The 23,854-nt window shown below is 46.2% G+C and overlaps 1 protein-coding gene across 1 annotated transcript in view; it reads right to left on the bottom strand.

The window, feature by feature from the left end:
- The window catches only part of LOC115468163 (centrosome-associated protein 350-like), a 59,330-nt gene extending 36,023 nt beyond the window's left edge, over positions 1-23,307 (bottom strand). Inside the window, exons 1-2 of the mRNA XM_030199707.1 lie at positions 23,270-23,307; positions 17,109-18,036 (exon numbers count right to left, since the gene is read on the bottom strand). Coding sequence (XP_030055567.1) covers positions 17,109-18,020 — 912 coding nt within the window. The 5' untranslated portion in view covers positions 18,021-18,036; positions 23,270-23,307. The remainder of the gene's footprint in view (positions 1-17,108; positions 18,037-23,269) is intronic.
- Positions 23,308-23,854: the final 547 nt, after the last annotated feature.

Genomic DNA, 23,854 nt, shown 5'->3' on the forward strand with positions numbered 1-23,854 from the left:
GGAAGAATATAATAATAACCTATGGTCAATACTAAAATCAAAAAGAATAGGAATAAGGGGGCATCGTTATACCAAATTAAAAAACGAATGGAGAAAATGAAGAGAGACCTCAGAAAAAATGCAGGTTAGAACTAATCACAAGTCAAAAATAAACCATCATAGGGCTTTCTGATAATTACACTTTTTTCTTCCAAAATTCAATAGAAGTAATTGCGTCTTTTCTTCCAGTAGACAGTAGAGATTGCAAATGTGCAAAACATTAAGCAAATACCTGACAGGAGTTCCCCGTTTCACCAGTAGCTGCTTCAGGGAAGAAATGCTCTCGCTGCATTTTTGTAAAGTTCAAAAATGGTGCTGGATCACAGTGAAGACACCAAGACTTTATGATTACAACATCATAAACTCTACCCATTGGTGGTCAGGCTACCCTACGGTGTTTTGTTACAAGATTATTTTGGGGTTCTACCCCTGTGATGACTAGAGGTGGGCTATCATTTGCTCTGATAAGGTAGTCACCTTAGGTGACACATTTGGGGGGGGGGGGGGGGGGAGAGAAAAACCTCTCCACAAATCCAGCAGGAAGCAAGAAGGAGTAGAGGATGACACTAATGACGACAAACCAAGAAGATTTTTTTTTCACCGTGAGCCTACGATGACTTCTTTGCGTTCCTACCTTACATGTACCGGACAGCTGGCTGACAGTTTCAGGGCACTGTGCGGTACTTCTACTGTCCATGGCACTGCTTCATTATTATCCAAGAGTTGATCTACCTATTTTGTAAGGCCTACCCAACGGATGCTACTCAATAGACGCTGCTTTATATTAACTCAAAGGCCAATTTTATACCTTATTTTATTCCTTATTGCTCTGTATCATATTTTACGCATGTACCCCACCTTTACCTAACCCAATTTCTTCTTTTCTTGTAAGCCACATTGAGCCTGCTTGTGTATGGGAAAATGTGGGATACAAATGCTGCAAATAAATAGATGTCCTTGTTCCTCTATGTAATTCCTGTGTTCTTCATCCCGATATTGTGGCAGATTATGATTCAAAAAACCATATCCTTTGGATATATTCCCATCTTATTTGCTAAATTGTATTCCTTTGAAAGTTTTGATTTGGCTTACTGATTTTGTAAATTCATGTTTTTATATAGGTCATTATTCTGATAAATGATTGCATTGACTCTGTTGCCTAAGTCGTTGGGGGCAGATCTTACGACTGTAGATAATTACCAACTGGTTGCTAGTATCCCTTTGGTTTGCTATATCGCTAGAAATTTCTTGAATCTTTTGATATTTTACATTATACACAACATGGGTTTGGATTAATGCAGAGTATGGAAACACTGCTTTTAGTTCTTACCTGTAAAGTTACATCTATCCTGATTAAAGGGGAACGAATGGTTTTGTTACAGTGTCACATCTCTGCAGCATTTGATACAATTAATGACTTCTTGCTGCTTAGACTTTGCAAATTAGAGATTACAGGCACAGTGTTGACGTGGTTTGAGGAATTTATGATCAAGCAGAAGCACCGTGTATGAAGAAAAACTTCAGCGTCATCACAATGGAATGTAGGATATTGGGTTCTGCAGGGCTTGGGTCTGTGCCCTGAGAAAGGCAAGGACAAATCAAACTCGGGTATACATATAAAGTATCACATACCATGTAAAATGAGTTTATCTTGTTGGGCAGACTGGATGGACCATTCAGGTCTTTATCTGCCGTCATTTATTATGTTCTACATCACACATAATTACTAGTACTACTACTACTACTACTTAACATTTCTAGAGCGCTACTAGAGTTACGCAGTGCTGTACAAGTTAACAAAGAAGGACGGTCCCTGCTCAAAGGAGCTTACAATCTAAAAGAACGAAATGTCAAGTTGGGGCAGTCTACATTTCCTGAGTAGAGGTGTAGTGGTTAGGTGCCGAAGGCGACATTGAAGAGGTGGGCTTTGAGCAATGATTTGAAGATGGGTAGGGAGGGGGCCTGGCGTATGGGCTCAGGGAATCCGTTCCACGCATGGGGTGAGGCGAGGCAGAAAGGGCGGAGCCTGGAGTTGGTGATGGTGGAGAAGGGTACTGAAAGGAGGGATTTGTCCTGAGAGCGGAGGTTACGGGTAGGAACGTTAGGGGAGATGAGGGTTGAGAGGTAAGGAGGGGCTGCAGATCAAGTGCATTTGTAGGTTAGAAGTAGAAGCTTGAACTGAATGCGGTACCTGATCGGAAGCCAATGAAGTGGCTTGAGGAGAGGGGTGATATGAGTGTATCGGTCCAGGCGGAAGATAAGGCATGCAGCAGAGTTCTGAACGGACTGAAGGGGGGATAGATGGCTAAGTGGGAGACCAGTGAGGAGTAGGTTGCAGTAGCCAAGGTGAGAGGTAATGAGAGAGTGGATGAGAGTTCGGGTGGTGTGCTCCGAGAGGAAAGGGCGAATTTTGCTAATGTTAAAGAGGAAGAAGCGACAGGTCTTGGCTATCTGCTGGATATGCGCAGAGAAGGAGAGGGAGGAGTCGAAGATGACACAGAGGTTGCGGACAGATGAGACGGGGACGATGAGGGTGTTATCAACCGAGATAGAGAGTGGAGGGAGAGGAGAAGTGGGTTTGGGTGGGAAAACAAGAAGTTCAGTCTTGGCCATGTTCAGTTTCAGGTGGCGGTTGGACATCCAGGCAGCAATGTCGGATAAGCAGGCTGATACTTTGGCCTGGGTTTCCGCAGTGATGTCTGGTGTGGAGAGATAAAGCTGGGTGGCGTCAGCATAAAGATGATAGTGGAAGCCATGAGATGAGATCAGGGAGCCCAGGGAAGAGGTGTAGATTGAGAAAAGAAGGGGTTCAAGGACAGATCCCTGAGGGACGCCAACAGCTTTGACCATCACAGTTTTGTGACCCCTGAGGCAGGCGGCTGCATCTACCGAAACACAGACTGTATCGGGTCCACTGTTCTGGTGCTTTCTTTAAAGAACTTTTAAAATTCTACTTCCTGGATGGTTGTCATTAGTGTACATAAGTATTGCCACACTGGGACAAACCAAAGGTCCATCAAGCCCAGCATCCTGTTTCCAACAGTGGCCCATCCACGTCACAAATACCTGGCAAAATCCCAAAACAGTTCAATACATTTTATGCTGTTTATCCCAGAAATAAGCAGTGGATTTGCCCCAAGTCAATTTAATAATGGTCTATGGACTTTTCCTTTAGGAAGCCGCCCAAACCTTTTTTAAACCCCACTAAGCTAACTGCCTTTATCACATTCTCTGGCTACAAATTCCAGAGTTTAATTACATGTTGAGTTATTCCCTACTCCTCCTTGATTCCTGCTACATTTTTGGGAGGCATCAACAAGTACTTTCCAAATGCCCCTGCAGTGTCACCTTACATGTCCCCTAAATATTTCAGACCTAGGCCAGTCTATGGGAAAGATGTCATGTTGGTGGTAGAGAGAGTTACAATTGTGTGCAGAGCAGTCAGTCTGAATCCCCTCCCTCTTACTTGTTGAATGACCCACCCGGAGCCACCAGGAAGCAGGGGCAGTAGGGTCTCTGTTTCCATGGCTACCTCCTCCTTCTATAGCTGCATTTCCACTTCAGAGGAGTCTTCAGAGGCTCAGCTGCACCAAGAAAAGAGTTTGCCACTTACCAGGAGAGCTGGGACTGGGCACAGAGAATGGAAGGAGGTTGGGATGATGGAAGAACAAAAGGCTAAGTAGATGGGGACAGGAAGGAAAAGGGGAAGGCTAAGTGGACTAAGGAGAGAGATTTTGCATAACTCTTCCTATCTACGTTTCCCCCCAATGTGTCTACAACACACGAACCTTATTCGACCACAACATCACTTTGTATTTGTTTCTTTACTGGAGATGGCGAACGCCATTACGGTACTATGTAAGCCACGTTGAGCCTGCAAATAGGTGGGAAAATGTGGGATACAAATGCAACAAATAAATAAATAAAATTTGCACAGAGCAGCTATGGTTAGAAATGTCCTTCTTTGGCAGATGACAAGGATTGAAGAAATTCAAACACTATTTCGTGGAAACAGTAAAGCGAGTGTACTTCAGTACATTCATCAGAATCATTTTACTTTTCATTTTAATCTTTGTCATATGCACTTTGTAAGTAATCTGATTCCTCACTACTTCCGAAATCTACTTTAAAAGTGGACTCGTGGCCTATTTAAGAGCTAATTATAACCATTATTTTCTTCATCTATGGATTATTGTAAGTCTATATTTTCTTCTGTGTAGCTCTGTATTTCCTTAAACAAAATGTTCTTATGTTTTCTGTTAAATTATAAATAAGTAATAACAATTTAAAAAAAAACTGGACACACTGGAGCCAAGTTTAGAAAGGTTTTTTTTCTGCATATAAAGCTTTTTCTTTTCCATGCAGAAAAAGGGCTTTTCTTAAATCCCGTGGGTGTATATTCACATATAAACGTGGGTCATTTTCCACTGAACAGGTGTGAAAACTTGTGCATGTGAATTTGCACACTATTGAGGTCACCTCTGAGTACTTATTATATAAAAGGCACGTAGGCACGGTTTCTAAAATTACCCTCATAACCTATTTTTCAGACTTAAACTTTTTTTTTTTTTGCTGCATTTATATCCCACATTTTCCCACCTATTTGCAGGCTCAATGTGTCTTACAATATAATACAAGTAGTAAAAAAGGCCCGTTTCTGTTTTAAAGGAAACGGGCGCTAGCAAGGTTTTCCTCGGAGTGTGTATGTTTGAGAGAGTGTGTGTGAGAGTGACTGTGTGAGAGAGAGTGAATGTGCGAGTGTGTGTGACAGAGAGAGAGTGAGACTGGGTGCAAGTGTGTGTTTGAGAATGAGACTATGTGCCAGGGTCCCCCCTCCCTCCCCGTTCCAGGGTCGTCGTCCCCCCCCCCCCCCCCGGGTCTGTTTCCCAGTTGCAGGGGGGTCCCCCCTCCTTCCCTCCCTCCCTTTTTCCCTGTTGCAGGGTCTCTCTGTCTCCCCCCTCCTTTTTTTCCTCCACGTTTTAAGGCACTGTCTATCCAGTTGACTTGTTTCAGATGGAACAACAATTTAAAAACGACAACGTGAAGCAGCAGCTCCTAGGTTTGCTTGGTTTTGAGTGTATACCAATGACGGCTGCGTAGGTGTGTGGAAACAGAGATTAACCAATGGGCTTCCTTGCTTACTGTAGACTTGCTTTGCTCACTTCCACTCCTGTCTATTAAGCGTCCTGCAGCATCTCATAGGTTTGCTTGCTTTGTTTTGAGTGAACGGGGATGACAGCTGCGCTGGAGTCAGACTCGCTGCTCTTTCCCTCCCCCTCTTCGCCATTGGACCCCGACCCCCACCCTTACCCTTCCTCCTCCACATTGGACACTCGCCGTCCTCCCTCTTCGTCCTCTCCGACAGTCCAAATCCGGACTTGTAGAGGAGAGGGAGGGCAGCGGTGTTTTTTTGAGGGCGGTTAGTATGCGCAGGTGGTTCGGAAGGTTGGTAGCCAGTCTCAAGCGATTCCTAGGCAGGGGGAGGAGTAGGGTTTCCCTTCTCCTCCCCCTGCCTGGGTTGCTGTTTGCTGCTGGCTGGGTCGCGGTTTGTTGCTGGACGTCGGGCTGGTGACTTCACCCGAGGCGCAGCCAATCAGTGGCACTTACGCCAGTTTGATCTACCGCACCTAGCAGACCACCTCCAGCGGAAGCCAGCCAGGCAGCTTCAGAACGTTGGAGGTGACAATTATTATGTAGGACTACAATCACATTGATGGAATAGAAAATCAAAGTATATATAACAGATAAGGTGTACAGGAATATTATGGCAGTCATATTAACGGAGAAGAATTTCAGAATTGTTGCTATTAAGGTACATACGAAAATTATGTTGAGTAAGAAGTGGATAAATGGATAACATAACATAATGATATCAGGACAAGGTGCCTGCCTAACCATCACACAGTGCTCTATCTTTTTTTTTTTATTAATTTTCCAAGAATATATAACAATACAATTCTATCATCCAGAAGCAATCATTAAACAACATTGTTGCAACAGCATTTAGCATAAGTTTCTCATTTTACCTTTTCAGTCCCTCCCCCATTCCCCTACCAGCCTACCCACCTCCCTTCCCCCATCCTCAGTCATATCTCAGTTTGTGATTATTACTGTTTTATTTTATTTTGATATTCATCCTCCTCTCCACTGCTCATATACCTGCCATATTTTTTGAAACTTCTGGAGTTGCCCCTTTCGTATTGCAGTCAGCTTTGTCATTTGATACAAATGGTGTAGTCTACCCTCCACCACCTGCATCTCTGGGGTCTCCTTCTGTTTCCAGGCTTTTGCCAGCACCATTTTAGCCGCCCCGAATACCTGTATGGCCAGCTTATGGCAATGTATTGGGGTCTTCCCGGGGCGTATGTGTAGTAGACAGTGCACTGCTTGTCTTGGGTAGCCTATCTTAGTCAATTCCCTGACCTTTTCCACAATCTCTGACCAGTATTTTTGAACCTTTGGGCATTCCCACCAGATGTGCCAAAATGTTCCTCTCCCCCCGCAGTCCCTCCAGCAATCTGCAGACATTTGTGGGTATATCTTCTGTAGTCTTACCGGTGTATAATACCACCAGTAAAAGATCTTATATCCATTTTCTACTAATGGCTTCAACAAATGTCTATAGCTGCTTGCCCACCACTCTCCCGTGTGATGCACTTGGAGCTCTGTCTCCCATCTCCTTGTATAGAGGCCCTGCGGGGAGGAAATCAACAACAAAGCCCTATATATTCATGTTATACCACCTCTACCCCCTCCCTTTTTCATAGCTTTTTCCAATTCTGTCTCGGCCAATTCTAGCTCATCCCTTGCCCGCTTGAAAATAAAATTCCTGAGGCAATTATAATATACTAGATCTCTTTCCTCTAATCCATATTCCTCCTGCAATTCTTGTATGCCCGGAATTTCCCGTTCGCCCAAATCTGTCCCAATGTTTTTAGTCCTTTTTTCGCCCATATCTGGTAAATCTTCTCCTCCCTTCCAAGTGGGAACCCCGGGGCTCCTTCTATAGATGTTTGTAAGAAGTAAGTTCTCTCCTGAAACATGGACTCCAATTTTGGGGTGATCATGATGCCCAAATATCGTATTGTTTTTGAGCCCATTGGAATGGATATAGACCCTGCAGCTCCCGTACCTCTCTCTGGGGTATTGTTAAATTGAGTATCTCTGATTTATTAGCATTAATCTTAAAGCCCGACAAAACCCCATATTGTGAAATCACCTCTATGACTTGTTGCAGGGAGTGTTTTGGTTGGGATAGTGTCAACAAGACATCATCCGCGAACAGCATGATCTTATGCTCCCGACTGCCTCTCACCACCCCCCTTATGCTATCGTGGTCTCTAATTTTTTTTGCTAAAGGCTCGATTGAAAGTGCAAACAGCAGGGGGGATACTGCACAGCCCTGTCTCGTCCCTCTGCCCAGGTTAATCGGCTTGGAGCAGGATCCATTTATCTTTAGGACTGCTAATGGATTAGTGTAGAGCAGCTGTAGGCAATTCATAATTTTCCCCCCTAACCCAATTTGTTTCAAAACTTCAAATAGAAATGGCCACTCCACCCGGTCAAAGGCTTTTTCCGCGTCAACCGAGCATAGTAGTGCCGGTTCCCCTTCATCCGTGACATGTTGTATTATGTGGAGCAGGGACCTAATGTTATCGAACGTCTGTCTACCCTCTATAAATCCTGTCTGATCTTCATGTATCACTCTTGGGATTACCCTCTGCAACCGTAGGGCCAAAATCTTAGTAAAAATTTTATAGTCCACATTTAAGAGTGATATGGGTCTATACGCCCCACACTGCGTGGGGTCCTTGTTCGGCTTCCTTATCAGAACCACCTCAGCCACTCTCCAAGAGTGAGGCAGCTCATCTATATCGTCAAAGGAGATTATGGCTTTCAGCAACAGCGGTGCTAACCACTTAGCAAATAGTTTATAGAAACGTGCTGGAAATCCGTCCGGTCCCGGAGCCTTATTGTTAGATAAGCTCGCTATCACCTTTTCCACCTCCTCAATCGTTATGGGGGCAGATAGGGATTCCACCGCCCCCTCTGACAGAGCTGGGAGGTCCACCCCCTGCAGGTACTGTGCAATATCCTCCCGCGTTCCCCCCTGTTCTGATTTGTATAATTGGGTGTAGTATTCTTGGAATACCTCCTGTATTTCCCCAGTTTGATGGACCAACTTCCCAAGGGTATCATACACTCCTGTTATATAGTTTCTTTGGGCCTGTTTCTTCAGTTTATTAGCTAATAGTCTACTGGCTCTGTTTCCGAACTCGAAGTGTTCTTGCTACACCCTCTGTAGCTGTGTTGCTATTTCTGACATCTGTATATTGTTAAGCTGTGCTCTATATTGCTGTAATTTTTGTAGTTTCCTCTTATCTGTCGGGTCTGCCTTGTGCTCTTTTTCCCTAGCTTCTAGTTTTATTCTACTCTCCTCCTCTTGTACTTTCTGCAGTTTGGTTACATGGGCCTGTAGGGCTATGATTTGCCCTCTTACTACATAAGTACATAAGTAATGCCACACTGGGAAAAGACCAAGGGTCCATCGAGCCCAGCATGCTGTCCACGATAGCAGCCAATCCAGCACCTGGCAAGCTTCCCAAACGTACAAACATTCTATACATGTTATTCCTGGAATTGTGGATTTTTCCTGAGTCCATTTAGTAGCGGTTTATGGACTTGTCCTTTAGGAAACCGTCCAACCCCTTTTTAAACTCTGCTAAGCTAACCGCCTTCACCACATTTTCCGGCAATGAATTCCAGAGTTTAATTACACGTTGGGTGAAGAAACATTTTCTCCGATTTGTTTTAAATTTACTACACTGTAGTTTAATCGCATGCCCCCTAGTCCTAGTATTTTTGGAAAGCGTGAACAGACGCTTCACATCCACCTGGTCCACTCCACTCATTATTTTATATACCTCTATCATGTCTCCCCTCAGCCGTCTCTTCTCCAAGCTGAATAGCCCTAGCCTCCTTAGTCTTTCTTCATTACCGCTTTCATTCCTTCCCAAATGCTCACCGGGTGTGTTTCCCCCCCTATCATTAAAATCTATGTATTCCCTAATGTATTTTTCAATCTCAGCCACGTTCTGTGGATCTAATAGCAGCGCTTCATTTAGTCTCCAATGTATGCGTCCCCTCTCCTTTGTTCCTGCCCGCAAAGTCAGGGTCACTAAGGAGTGATCCGACCAGCTGCAGGGCTCAATCTCCACCTCTCCCACTCGGGCTCCAATCACACCGTCACCCAGCCAATAGTCAATTCTCGAGTATGTGTTGTGTTTGGGGGCATAGTGAGTGTAGTCTCTCTCAGGCCCATGGTTAACCCTCCACAAGTCTGTCAGGCCCCATCTTGCCATCCAGGCCTTAAGGGCCACTCTATCCCCCTTAGCATATCGTGCTGCCCCTCCTGAATTGTCCACCCTCGGGTCAACCGTCAAGTTCAAATCTCCCCCTACCAACAATTGGCCTTTCACATGTTTTTGCAAAATCATTTCCAATTCCTGTAGGAATAGTTTTTGCCCCTCGTTTGGTGCATATACACACAGCATCTCTCTATATAAAAGGCAACACCAACGTTCTATGAAGCCTCCAGCCGGAAGTGTGAAGGGGGCGAGATATCCGGTTTCCCTAGGAGTGTCTGCCCCGCCCTCTCTGTAACACAGTCAGTGAAGGAAAACAGCAGAGCACGAAATCAAATCGCTGGCTCTGTAACAGTGAAGGACTCAGAGGGGGGAGGGGAGAGAGGCCAGAGGGTAGGGACATACACACTCCCACATGCACACAGAAGAAAACATTGCTAGACCCCGTTTCATTTGCATCAGAAATGGGGCTTTTTTACTAGTAGTATAATATTCGTTATTCAGGGAGACTATTAACAGTATGTATCTGCCCGCCTTGTCCTTAATCATTTTATGAACCTCCCAAGGCTGGGATCGTGACAGAGCAATTAGGACTCCCTTCTTTTTTTGGGACTCAGTGTTAGACGCACATTGCACGATGGGATATTGCTTATGTCTCATCAAGTGCTCATGAGTCTGTTTGAGGTGTGTCTCTTGTAGGAACATCACATCTGCTTTCAGGCGCAGCATTTCTCTAAATACCTGTTTCCTTTTCTGCGGGGTATTCAGCCCTCGTACATTTACAGTCACATATTTAAGCATCATACAAGCATACTATAATTTCTGTCACTGTTATCTGTGTACCATATGCTGAGGCATCCCTTTAGTCCCACCCACCCCCCCCCCCTCCACCACCCTTCAGCTCCCCTGTACCTCTTCCCTCCCCCACCTTCCATATTCCTCCCCCCCCTCGCCTTTCCCCTGTCCCCTTAACAAGAGCACCATTACCAGATCTTGGTCGGTGCTATTCCAGAGGAGCGTGATCCACCTTTCCCCAGTCATGCCTTTTGCCCTCTCAGAGTATTTTCCCCAACCAGTATCCTCCTGGCAAATAGGGCTGCTTTACACATTTCCCCCCTCAATCTTCCAAACAACCTGAATAACCAACACATTCAACAAACTTAGTCCTTACGCGGACCCTATTCTGACCCAGTGTCCCAGTTCTTACAGTGATGCTGTCAGGGTCTCACCCCTGTCTTGCATCTATGTAGCTTCAAGTGAGGCGCCCTGCAGACTTCTGACGCTGGAGGCGCTTCTGGCCCACTCTCTGCCACTTTGGGTGTGTTCTGGAATCAGCAGATGGGGTGGGCCTCTCTGTTGTAGGTGGTGTTGCCAGCTGGTAATCGCCTTGTAGTATCGCTGAGGCTTCCGCTATCGACTTTATTTGATGTTGTTTCCCATCCTTATAGAATGCAAGCCCAAACGGGTATCTCCAACGATATCGGATCTCCAGTTCTCTCAGCTTGGCTGTTATCGGCTTAAGCTCGGCTCTTCTCTTCAGGGTAGCTGCAGCTAAGTCCTGATATATTTCCACCGAGTAATTGTCCCACTTGAAATCTTTTGCCTGTCTCGCAGCTGCTTTAACTCGCTCTTTCAATTTAAAGTCCTGGAAGCAGGCTATTATGTCTTTAGGCAGATTTCTTCTACTGGCCCCTAGGGCTCGATGCGCTCTTTCCAGGATTATTTTTTTCCGGAGGGACCGGTTCCTCCGTAGCTGCCAGCAGTGAGCTAGCGATTTGCTGTATCACGTGTTCACTATTTTGAAGTGCCGGGGTCTCAGGCAGGCCGCGGAAGCAAAGGTTGTGCCTCCTACTTCTGTTTTCCAGGTCTTCTAATTTATCATTGATCAACTGCCGACCCAGGCGTTCATCTGCTACTTGTCGTTCTAGGGAGCCCAAAGACTCAGAGTGCTCGTCGATTCGGCCTTCCACCTCCTCGATTCTATGGCCCATCTCCGCTATCTCTCCCCTCAAATCGGCACCCAGGGTCACCAGCTCCGTACGCATCGCCTTTAGGTCAGATCTGATTTCCTGGATCCAGGCACACAGCTCCGGAAGGCCCGCCACCTGGGGGTCCCCTTGAGTCTGAGTGATAAATAGATCTCCTGAGTGCTGCAGATCCGGCATGGCCCGTATCTCCGTGTCCTCCTCTTCACGGGCCGCCATGTTTTTTTCCTGCTCGCGTCGGGCTCGAATGCAAACTGGGTCAGATTTAGTGGATCCACTCGCTTCTTTTTGAGGACATGTCCGAGCAACCAGGTGGGTTTTGCCAATCTGCCCGTTTGACCGGATTTCTGGACAAACGGGCAGGCTGGTGGGCGGGCCGGCCCACCCAACAGCCTGCCCGTTTGTCCAGATTTCTGGCAGATTGCTAGCCTTCCCTCCCCTTACTTACTACTGCCCTGGTGGTCTAGTGACCTCTTCCGCCTTTGGGGCAGGAAAGAGCCCCCTCTTTCCTGCCCGGAGCGCTGCCCTGCATGCATCCTTCCTGCTCGTGATCTCGGCACTGATTCAAAATGGCTGCCGAGAGTTGAAGTCTCACGAGGTCACTTCAACTCTCGGCGGCCATTTTGAATCGGTGCCAAGATCACGAGCAGGAAGGATGCATGCAGGGCAGCGCTCCGGGCAGGAAAGAGGGGGCTCTTTCCTGCCCCCAAGAGGTCACTAGAACACTAGGGCAGTAGTAAGATAAGGGGAGGGGAGTGACAGGGAGGGGAAAAATGTGACAGGAGCAAGGGCATGAAAGGGGCGGGGCATGTATCCTTTTTGGGGGACAAATTATGGTAACCCTAATAGGGGCATCATCACTTCCTTTTTCTTACTAGCCGTTCCTCTCCCTGTGCACTCAAGCATCCTTCTAGCTTTCACCATCGCCTTCTCTACGTGTTTTGCTACCTTAAGATCATTGCTTACATTCACACCCAAATCCCACTCCTCTTTCATGCACAACAGTACCTCACCCCTAAACTGTACTACGTGGAACTGTATCAAAGGCTTTGCTGAAATCTAAATGCATCACATCTAGTGTTCTGCCTTGATCCAACTCTCTGGTCACACCGTCAAATAAATTAATCGGATCCGTCTAACAAGATCTGCCTCTAGGAAAATGATTCTTCCTCAGGTCCTGCAATCCGTTGGATTCCAGAAACCTCACTATTCTCTGCTTTTGAAGCTTTTCCATTAATTTACTTACCACAGAGGATCAGACTAACCAGCCTGTAGTTTCCTACCTTCTCCTTACTTCCACTTTTAAGGAGAGGGAGTGGGACCACATCCACCCTTCTCCAATGCGAGCTTACCGCTCTCTCTTCCGGGACTACCGCTGGCCCAACGTGGCCGCTGGTGGTAGTCCCACCCCGAGCATGTGCCATTTCCAGGGGAAAACTAAAACCCCTGGAAATCACCACCAGGTTAGCGTGGGAGCCTTTATCGCCACCTCAGTGGGTGGTGGTAAGGGCTTCCCGCTGCATGGCCATGCGGTAAGAGTTCTCTTACCGCATGTGTGTGTCCGGGGGCTTTTTTACCCACTGCGCTAAAAATGGCCCTGGTGCACGGGAAAAATGGCCCCCACCACTAGCGCAGGGCCCTTTTTCCCACAGCTTGGTAAAAGGACCCCCTTACTGTATTTAAGTTTATTCTTGGTTATTTTACTATTGTTATGCTATTACCAAAATTATAAGTTTTATGTTAAACTGTACCTACTGACGCACAAATATCCCACAGTGATACAATGGCGAACACAGATGATACATTTGATGCGTATGGAACGAATTGGAATCAAGGACATGAACTCGAGTGCAGGGGAAGAATTGCAACAGATATGGTCCCCTTTTTGGAACACTTTGTCAGCACCGGCCAGGAGTTACCTACTGAATTTATAGAGACTTAAATAGAGGACGAGAGGGAGGGAGGGTTAGGGAGGGGGGAAGGGGAGGGGGAGGGATGATGTTTGGGGGGGAGGGGTTAAAGGGGTAGGTAAGGAGAGAGGTGGGAGAGGGGGTTGGTGAAAGGGGGGAAGGGGTTTTGACAGAGTTGAATAGGTTAATACAAGTTATGTTGTGAAGTTACATTATAAATTATTGAATATAACAAGTTACTGGTATGTGGCATAGGGAGGGAGGAAGGGAGAAAATGAAAATGATAAGAATATTTACAGTTGTACTTTACCTGCTGGTATAGTTTCTCGAATGACTTTGGGTTTTATACACTATGTTGACAAATGTCAAAATTTATGTCGATGTTTACCAATAAAAAAGATTTAAACATAAACTGTACCTACTGTACTCCACCTTGGGTGAATCTCTTCATAATGAGCGGAGTAGAGTGGACAGATGTGAAGCGTTTGTTTACACTTTCAAACAATAATAGAACCAGAGGACACAAGATGAAACTAGAATATGGTAGATTTAAAACAAATAGGAGTGTAGTTGGACTCTGGAACTCGTTGCTGGAGAACGTAGTGACAGCAGCTGGCCTTAGGGGGTTTGGACAGATTCCTGAAGGAAAAGTCCATTGAACATTATTAATTTGTGTGTGTGTGGGGGGGGGGGGGGGGGGGGGGGGGGTTGCCAGGTTCTTGAAGCCTGGATTGGCCGCTGTCAGAGACAAGATGCTGGGTTTGATGAACCCTTGGTCTTTTCCCAGTATAGCGGTGCTTATGTGTTTATGTGCTAAGGCGGTTAATAAAAACCAATAAAAATAAGTTTTAACAAAAAATTTGTTGCCCTTAAAATATCTCCTTTCAGTTTTGCCCACTGTTTTCCCCACTTCTTCCAGATGTTTCCATTCAGCTAACAACTCCTTGAGGTAATTCCCCTTCTAGAACCTTCACTTCTGAATGAACCCTCTCCACCTCCATGGAGGGTAAGCATTCAATACATAGTTGAAGAAATCAGTAGAGGGCTGACCCGGTGACTCAGTGCAAGTGCTATACACTGCCATGGGAAGGACTAAGTCTTCTATTCACAGAACCACCCAGGGCTGGATTTGCTGCAAGAGCTCATGTCACTGTACTGCAATGTAATTGTCCTGAAAGCTTAAAGTGGCAGGAGGAAAATGCCAGGCAAAAAAAAAAAAAAATCAGATGATTTTGAGGGGCATAATCGAACGTCGCCGGCCAAATAGATCGCCGGCGATCTATGTTGGCGGCAGCGCTACAGCTGGCCGGAACCGTATTATCAAAAAAGATGGCCGGCCATCTTTTTTTTTCGATAATACGGTTTAGCCCGGCCAAATGCCGTGGAGTTCGCTGGGTTTGAGAAGGCCGGGTTTGTTTTTCAGCGATAATGGAAAGTTATGTCGGCCATCTCAAACCCTGGCCAAATTCAAGGCATTTGGCCGTGGGAGGAGCCAGCATTTTTAGTGCACTGGCCCCCCTGACATGCCAGGACACCAACCAGCCACCTTAAGGGTCACTGCGGTGGACTTCAGAAAAGCTCCCATGTGCATAGCTCCCTTACTTTGGGAGCTGAGCCCCCCAACCCCCCCCCCCAAACCCACTAGCCACAAATGTACTGCACCCACTAAAATTTCTCCAGGGACCTTGTAAAGAGTATGTAGGAAAGGCCCCAAAGGAACCCTGGGTTAGGCCAGAATACCCCCGGTATAGGCAGGCATTCCCCAGGAAAAAACTAGAAATAAAGAACTACAACTCCCAGCATGCCCCAAGGGAGACCGGGGATAAGAGAAACTATGTGCATTCCCAGGAGTCTCCAGAGGAGGGCCGCAGGGGAAGGAATAAGGCTGATTCTCCAACCTGGTGGAAGAGGTGGTGGAACAGGTGGGTGGAGAAAGAAGAGCCACCAAAGAGCTTTAATGAAAGAAAGGGTGAGCAGCTGGGAGAAGGGCGGGGCGAGGAGAATATGGATTGGGCTCCTGAGGAGAGAGAGGCAGAGAGTGAGCCTTGCCCTATGGAGTTGACTGAACCAGAGAACACCCTGGAAGAGCCGATGGACTTTTCAGCTCTGGCTCAGCGAAAGCCAAGGAAGTAGCGGGGCCAAGCCGGGTCATGCGGGAGGAGGTCAGGTAGGAGTATGACTGACCAAGAGGGTGGGACCCTAGGCTTTGAGCCCGCGCAAAGCCATTACTGTGTGTTTTGAAAGCTTGGCTAGAACTGAACTGTGTTTTGAAAGCCTAGCTAAACTGAGCTGTGTTTTGAAAGCCTGGCTAGAACTGAACTGTGTTTTGAAAGCCTGGCTAAACTGTGCTGTGTTTTTGAAAGCTTGGCTAGAACTGAACTGTGTTTTGAAAGCCTGGCTAAACTGTGCTGTGTTTTTGAAAGCTTGGCTAGAACTGAACTGTGTTTTGAAAGCCTGGCTAAACTGAGCTGTGTTTTGAAAGCTTGGCTAAAATTGAACTGTGTTTTGGAAACCAGGGCTGAATTGCGCCTGGGGTTTTTTTTTCCTTTTCCCTGCTACTCTCCCCAGGGGACCGGGAGAGAAAGCAGTGGTGGAAGCCTGCCCGGTGTAGAATTATTTGTTGTTTTGGAGAAGCAATTGAGAGAAGGAGGGACGTTCCTCCTATTCAGTAAAAAGCTTCATTATATTTGTTTTTGAGAAAAAGGGGGAGCCATACAGGAGTGTGTTTTTTTTTTGGTTTGGCTTTTTCTTGGAAGAGCTGCAACCCAGGAGAAAAGAGGATCCACTTTACAACCTGCATACAGCCTCTAGGACTTATTGCTGCTGTATAACTTTGGCACACCAGTTCACACCTGAAGACTAATCTCTCTGAAAAAGTCCTTTCTTGAAATAAGCACGTTTACTCACAGATTAACTGCAGATCAGAGGTTGTGCCCCACTGGCAAAGAGTCCCCTGGTACTAAGATTAGCAGTAGGTCAGAGCTGGCACAATGGTGTACAATGCCCTCTTTCAGCACCATTGAAGGTAACGTGGGTAACACAGGAAAGGGAACTAAAACTGGCTTACAAAAATGGCCACTACCGCATGGACTACAACAGGAAACAAAACAGGGCACACTCTGACCCAGTTAGCAGGGGGGAAAAGCACCATGGGAGTAGAGCCCAGTACCCTACACCCACCACAATGCATGCTAATGTGACTCTGCAGGGCACCTAACAGAAAAGGTGTCACACTCACCCGAGGGCCACATCGCAACCAGGGAAAGGCTGTCAGAGGATACAATACATTCTGCTGTCATGGAGGTGGGTACGGCATTTGAGGCTGGCATACAGGCTGGATAAAAAAGGTTTTTAGTTTTGTTTTTTTAGTTTGGAAGGGGATTGGTGACCACTGGGGGAGTATGGGGAGGTCATCCCCCATTCCCTCCAGTGGTCATCTGGTCAGTTGGGGCACCTCTTTGAGGCTTGGTCGTGAAAATAAAAGGACCAAGTAAAGCCGTCGAAATACTGCTTAACACCTCTTTTTTTTTCCATTATTGGCGAAAGCCGGCCATCTGGTAGCCACGCCCATGCCCGCCCATGTCCTGCCTTCGCTAATCTACCGACACGCCCCCTTGAACTTTCGCCGGCGAAGCGACGGGAAAGCGGCGATGCTGTCAAAAATGCCGCTTTCGATTATACCGATTTCGCCGCTTTTCAGAAATCGCCGGCCATCTCCCAATTTATGTCGGAAGATGGCCGGCGATCACTTTCGATTATAAGCTGGTTTGCCACCTACCTATGATCACTACTATATCCACTGGTGTTACCTGAGAGTTGTTGGAGATTCTGTCTTCCCATCTGCATGAGGTGTTGCTCTCCAAGGTCCTGAACTGTGTGCCATGTTTCTCAGGCCAGCCCTCTGATCTATGTGCTGCAGAATCCAACGTTGAAGAGGGCCCAGAACTGGAAGAGGTACAGTGTGGTGTGCTCTTATTTTGTGAAAACTGTATCTGACCAGACTCACATGGCTTCGGCAGATACTGTTGGTTACCTGAGTGGAGTATCAGACCAGTCTGTATATGTTTTTTGGGAGGGCTCTCTGATAGCGAGCAGAAGGTAGTCATTAATGAGGAACACATTGAAGATGGTGAGTTAGTTTTCTCAGTGTGACCTGCTGTCCTGGACTCCATTTCAGGATACTCAATAACATCTGTACTTTTGTCATAACCCTGACGTGCAGGTACTCTAAAATTAACCTCATCCCCTACAACATCATCTACAATGTCTTGGATGATACCTTCCTTGGGTATCTCTCTTCTCCATGTATGTTCCCAGTCTACACACGAAGCACCCACAAGTGCACTCTGAGATTTACTTAGTCTTAACACCTTCCACTCAGGTGTCTGCAGAGATCTGGAAGAAGCAACAGAGAAAATACTTTCAGCTGAGCCTCCAAACCTGGACCTGAAATGCTTAAAGGGTCCCTCCTCTTCTTCCTGCCTGAATGTCTTCCCCAGGGAATCCTTTAGAGTCTCCAAACTGCTAGCTCCATCAGCTATGCCAGTGCACCCTTTTGGATGTGGAGAAATATTTTCTTCTGAAAGCTGCAGCCACTTCTTCAGTGAGGCAGGCAAAGCATCACTTGGAAAATTGCCTTCTTCCATCAGGACATCAGTATTCTCTGAGGTCACACTGGAAGATGTAGCATCCATCAGTCTGTCAAGTTCAGGAATGACCATGAAGACGAACGAAGACCTACAAGACAAAAATCACCAGTCAAGTTCTGTTTTACATGCTAATAAATACCAAAGGGGTCCTTTTAGTAAGGTGCACTGAAAAATGGCTTGCGATAGTGTAGGTGCAGGTTTTGGGCATGCGCCAATCCATTTTTCAGCACGCTCGTAAAAAGGCCTTTTTAAATTTTTTGCCAAAAATGCACGTACGGCAAAATCAAAATTGCTGTGTGTCCATTTTGGGTCTGCGACTTTACCGCCTGCCACTGACCCAGCGGTAAAGTCTCACGTGGTAACCGGGCGGTAATGACCTATGCGCATCAAATGCCACTTGGCGCGCGTCCAAAAATAGAAATTATTTTTTGGCTGCATGTATCGGGTGTGCACCAAAAATGAAATTACTGCAAGAGTCGGGCGGTAGCTCCATTTTGGCTCCCGTAGACGCTTACACGGCTTAGTAAAAGGGCTCCAAAGCCGGCAAATTCTATTACGTTAGTAAATCAATCAAAACCTGACTGCCTTTTACTTACATCTGTTTGTTTTATCCCACTATAGAAATGCCACTACTTGAAATAATCTGTATCATGCACTTCCAGCCACAACTAGAGGAGTCCTACATGTCCTGGAAATTTGGTGTGGATAAAAAAAACAAACGCAAACACTAGAGACAGAGAAAGTAACTGTACGTTATATATGAACCGCTTCAGTTGCCCCACAGAAAGGTAGTACATGAAAACGCTAATAAACATAAATCATACAACAATAAATAAAGGTATTTAGTGACACAAAACGATCTCCAGAAGGGAAACCATTAGTCAGCTCGTGGTGCATTTAGATCCTGGAACATTATGTCCTTAGGTTTCTGATTTCCAAGGGCTCAGTTCCTGATAAAATTCATTTTGCTTTATACTCTTGCATGAAGCTATGTATTTTTCTATGACTTTCAGGATTTCTTTTCCTTAAGAGCCTGCATTCAGAATTTTTTTTTTTTTTACAACCTATAAACCTTTGGGTCAATGCTCTGAATACAGGGATGGCAACAGCCAGACAATAATACTCTACAGAAGGCACCACAGATCAAATGTGGAGTGGAATGGAGGAGTGGCCTAGTGGTTAGGGTGGTGGACTTTGGTCCTGGGGAACTGAGGAATTGAGTTCGATTCCCGTCACAGGCAGCTCCTTGTGACTCTGGGCAAGTCACTTAACCCTCCATTGCCTGCCGCATTGAGCCTGCCATGAGTGGGAAAGCGCAGGGTACAAATGTAACAAAAATAAAATAAATAAAAAATGTAATATATTACTCACATAGGGGCCCTTTTAGTAAGCTGTGTAGGCACCTACGTGCGCCACGTTGGAGTTACCGCTCGGTTACCACGTGGCCCTTGTGGTCATTTCAATTTTGGCGCGCGTCTGAAAAATATTTTTTATTTTCTGGCACGCAGAATTTGACGCACGTAAACCATTACTGCGTGAGACCTTACCACTAGGTCATTGGCTTGTGGTAAGGTCTCAGACCCAAAATGGATGTGCGGCAATTTTCATTTTGCTGCATGTCCGTTTTTGGCAAAAAAAAAAAAAAAAAGCAATTTTTGTAGGTGCACTACAAAATAATTCTGCGTGTGCCCAAAACACATGTCTACACTACCACAGGCCTTTTTTTTTACATTTGTACCCTGCGCTTTCCCACTCATGGCAGGCTCAATGTGGCTTACACGGGGCAATGGAGGGTTAAAAGACTTGCCCAGAGTCACAAGGAGCTGCCTGTGCCTGAAGTGGGAATTGAACCCAGTTCCCCAGGGCCAGAGTCCACCACCCTAACCACTAGGCCACTCCTCCACTGTTGCTACTATTTGAGATTCTACATGGAATGTTGCTATTCCACTAGCAACATTCCATGTAGAAGGCTGCACAGGCTTCTGCTTCTGTGAGTCTGACGTCCTGCACGTACGTGCAGGACGTCAGACTCACAGAAACAGAAGCCTGTGCAGCCTTCTACATGGAATGTTGCTAGTGGAATAGCAACATTCCATGTAGAATCTCCAATACCAGCAACATTCCATGTAGAATCTCCAATAGTATCTATTTTATTTTTTTTACATTTGTACCCTGCACTTTCCCACTCATGGCAGGCTCAATGCGGCTTACATGGGGCAATGGAGGGTTAAGTGACTTGCCCAGAGTCACAAGGAGCTTGCCTGTGCCTGAAGTGGGAATCAAACTCAGTTCCTCAGGACCAAAGTCCACCACCCTAACCACTAGGCCACTCCTCCACTGTTGCTACTATTTGAGATTCTACATGGAATGTTGCTATTCCACTAGCAACATTCCATGTAGAATCTCCAACAGTAGCAACATTCCATGTAGAATCTCCAATATTCCATGTAGAATCTCCAATAGTATCTATTTTATTTTTGTTACATTGTACCCTGCGCTTTCCCACTCATGGCAGGCTCAATGCAGCTTACATGGGGCAATGGAGGGTTAAGTGACTTGCCCAGAGTCACAAGGAGCTTGCCTGTGCCTGAAGTGGGAATCAAACTCAGTTCCTCAGGACCAAAGTCCACCACCCTAACCACTAGGCCACTCCTCCACTGTTGCTACTATTTGAGATTCTACATGGAATGTTGCTATTCCACTAGCAACATTCCATGTAGAATCTCCAACAGTAGCAACATTCCATGTAGAATCTCCAATATTCCATGTAGAATCTCCAATAGTATCTATTTTATTTTTGTTACATTTGTACCCTGCGCTTTCCCACTCATGGCAGGCTCAATGCAGCTTACATGGGGCAATGGAGGGTTAAGTGACTTGCCCAGAGTCACAAGGAGCTTGCCTGTGCCTGAAGTGGGAATCAAACTCAGTTCCTCAGGACCAAAGTCCACCACCCTAACCACTAGGCCACTCCTCCACTGTTGCTACTATTTGAGATTCTACATGGAATGTTGCTATTCCACTAGCAACATTCCATGTAGAATCTCCAACAGTAGCAACATTCCATGTAGAATCTCCAATATTCCATGTAGAATCTCCAATAGTATCTATTTTATTTTTGTTACATTTGTACCCTGCGCTTTCCCACTCATGGCAGGCTCAATGCAGCTTACATGGGGCAATGGAAGGTTAAGTAACTTGCCTAGAGTCACAAGGAGCTGCCTGTGGCTGAAATGGGAATTGAACTCAGGACCAAAGTCCACCACCCTAACCACTAGGCCACTCCTAGTGCACCTTAGGAAAAGAACCCCATAGCCATTGCATCTCCTTAATTAGAAAGGAATTGGTGAATAAAGAATTATGGGTGCAACCTACATCATTTTGAAAGCACAAATGCTACAAAATGATTAAAGCAATCATGAAATAACTGCTAAGCTATTTATCCAGTTAATCATTATTTTTGTCTTTTTGGTCTGTCTTTCCAGAATTCAGGAACAAGTCCCTATCCTAAAGAGCTTATAATCTAAGGGTTAGATTTAGTAACATGCCTTAGTGTTATTATAGGGACAGGAGTAACACCGTGCCCTGGGGAGGGGACTTTGAGGAGTGCCTGTAGGGTGAAAGGTCTGGTGTAGTGAGAGAAGAAGGGAGGGTATTTGTGTAGCTCAATTGTCTACCTAATTTATAAATGGGTGATCACATTTTCAAGGCAACATAAATGTGCAGAATACTAACACTCACATGCAAATATTTTGAACCAAGTGCTTTCAGGTTGTTGGTTGGTTCAGGTACCCTGCATATAAAAATACAGCCTCCACCCCCACTGGCTGCTACATTACAATTGGCAGCTACTGTGCAGTAAAGTCCTGCGTTAAACCCCCGTAACAGCAAATTTTATGGCACTTTAGTAAAATGGTCCCTTAGTTTACTCATAATGATAACAAGATCGTTCTTTAGCCTCTCAGACTCCCTCAGATATTATGGATCAGGTGGCAGAGGTGCAAGTCAGGCTTCCACCTCAGGGGTGGCCGCATCTGTATTTTGAAAACACAAAATGGAACTTTCTTGGATATCAGGCACTTTAGAAAAGCCAAATGTTAGGATTAGCACTCTGCCGAACAAGCATTTCCACAGAAGGAATTGCCACGTGGCCACCAACACCTCTGTTAGCCACCGGTAAGCAGCTCCACTGCTTGTGGCATTAACACACTGCATTGCACGCATACGGACACACAAAAAAGCAACTTCCCTTCTCGTGGCATTAACACATTGTGCATTGCAAACATACAGACACACAAAAAGCAGCTCCCGTTCTCGTGGCATTAACACATTGTGCATTGCAAACACACAGACACACAAAAAGCAGCTCCCGTTCTTGTGGCATTAACCCATTGTGCATTGCACGCACACAGACACACAAAAAAGCAGCCCCCCTTCTTGTGGCATTATCACATTGTGCATTGCAAACACACAGACACAAAAAAAGCAGCCCCCCTTCTCGTGGCATTAACACATTGTGCATTGCAAACACACAGACACAAAAAAAGCAGCCCCCCTTCTCGTGGCATTAACACATTGTGCGTTGCACGCACACAGACACACAAAAAAGCAGCCCCCCTTCTCGTGGCATTAACACATTGTGCATTGCAAACACACAGACACAAAAAAAGCAGCCCCCCTTCTAGTGGCATTAACACATTGTGCATTGCAAACACACAGACACACAAAAAGCAGCTCCCGTTCTTGTGGCATTAACCCATTGTGCGTTGCACGCACACAGACACACAAAAAAAGCAACTTTCCTTCTCGTAGCATTAACACACTGTGTATTGCATGCACACAGACACAAAAAAGCAGCCCCCCTTCTCGTGGCATTAACACATTGTGCATTGCAAACACACAGACACACAAAAAGCAGCTCCCGTTCTTGTGGCATTAACCCATTGTGCGTTGCACGCACACAGACACACAAAAAAAAGCAACTTTCCTTCTCGTAGCATTAACACACTGTGTATTGCATGCACACAGAAACAAAAAAAGCAGCCCCCCTTCTAGTGGCATTAATACATTGTGAATTGAAGGCACACAGCCACACAAAAAAGAAGCTCCCCTGCTTGTGGCATTAACCCATTGAGCACTGCACACACACAGCCACACAAAAAGCTGCTCTCCATTTTGTGGCATTAACACATTGTGCACTGCATGCACACACGCATAAAAAAGCAGTGGATCACACAGGTACGGGCAGAGGGGCGGAACTGCAGTGCAAGAAGTGAATGAAGCAGGGGAAGGAAAGGAAAGCGGGAAAGCCTGGGCTGTACCACTGATGCTGTAAAATCTTCTGTGCGGTGCTCGGAGCGGCTCATCAAGGGGTTAATTCTGCTGCTGCGTGCGACCCCTCATCCCCCGTCACTATCGTCCCCCCAGTCTGAGAGCTCTCGGGGGCTGGGACCCGCTTCTCTTCTTGCTGTATCTCACCCGTGTGGCCAGCCGAGGAGAGGGGGCGGGGCTCAGAGGCCCCGCCTCCAGGCGGTAGGAGGGGTGCAGAGTCCCTAGCAACCACAGCGTGGTAACCAGGGGCAGAGAGTCCCTAGCAACAGCACTCAGCGGGGTGGGGGGGAGGGAGGGCGTCACACGAGCCGCTTCCCTTCCCTGACCCAGCTGTGCAGCCACCACTACACTGCTTGGTTTCGCCTGCACTGTGCTGGATTTGCACACATAACACATGCAAACACGGATAGCTGCATTGAGCGTGCACTGTGCTAAATTTATACACATTAACACACATCTAAACACGGATAAACTGCAAGAAACACAGAACTTCTCTATTTTCAAACGTAAATGCTTAATAGAGCCAACATTTTGTTTACAATCACTAGTTCAAGCTACAGAAATAATCCTGCTTT

Source organism: Microcaecilia unicolor, chromosome 4, assembly GCF_901765095.1.
Source record: "Microcaecilia unicolor chromosome 4, aMicUni1.1, whole genome shotgun sequence".
NCBI lineage: Eukaryota > Metazoa > Chordata > Amphibia > Gymnophiona > Siphonopidae > Microcaecilia > Microcaecilia unicolor.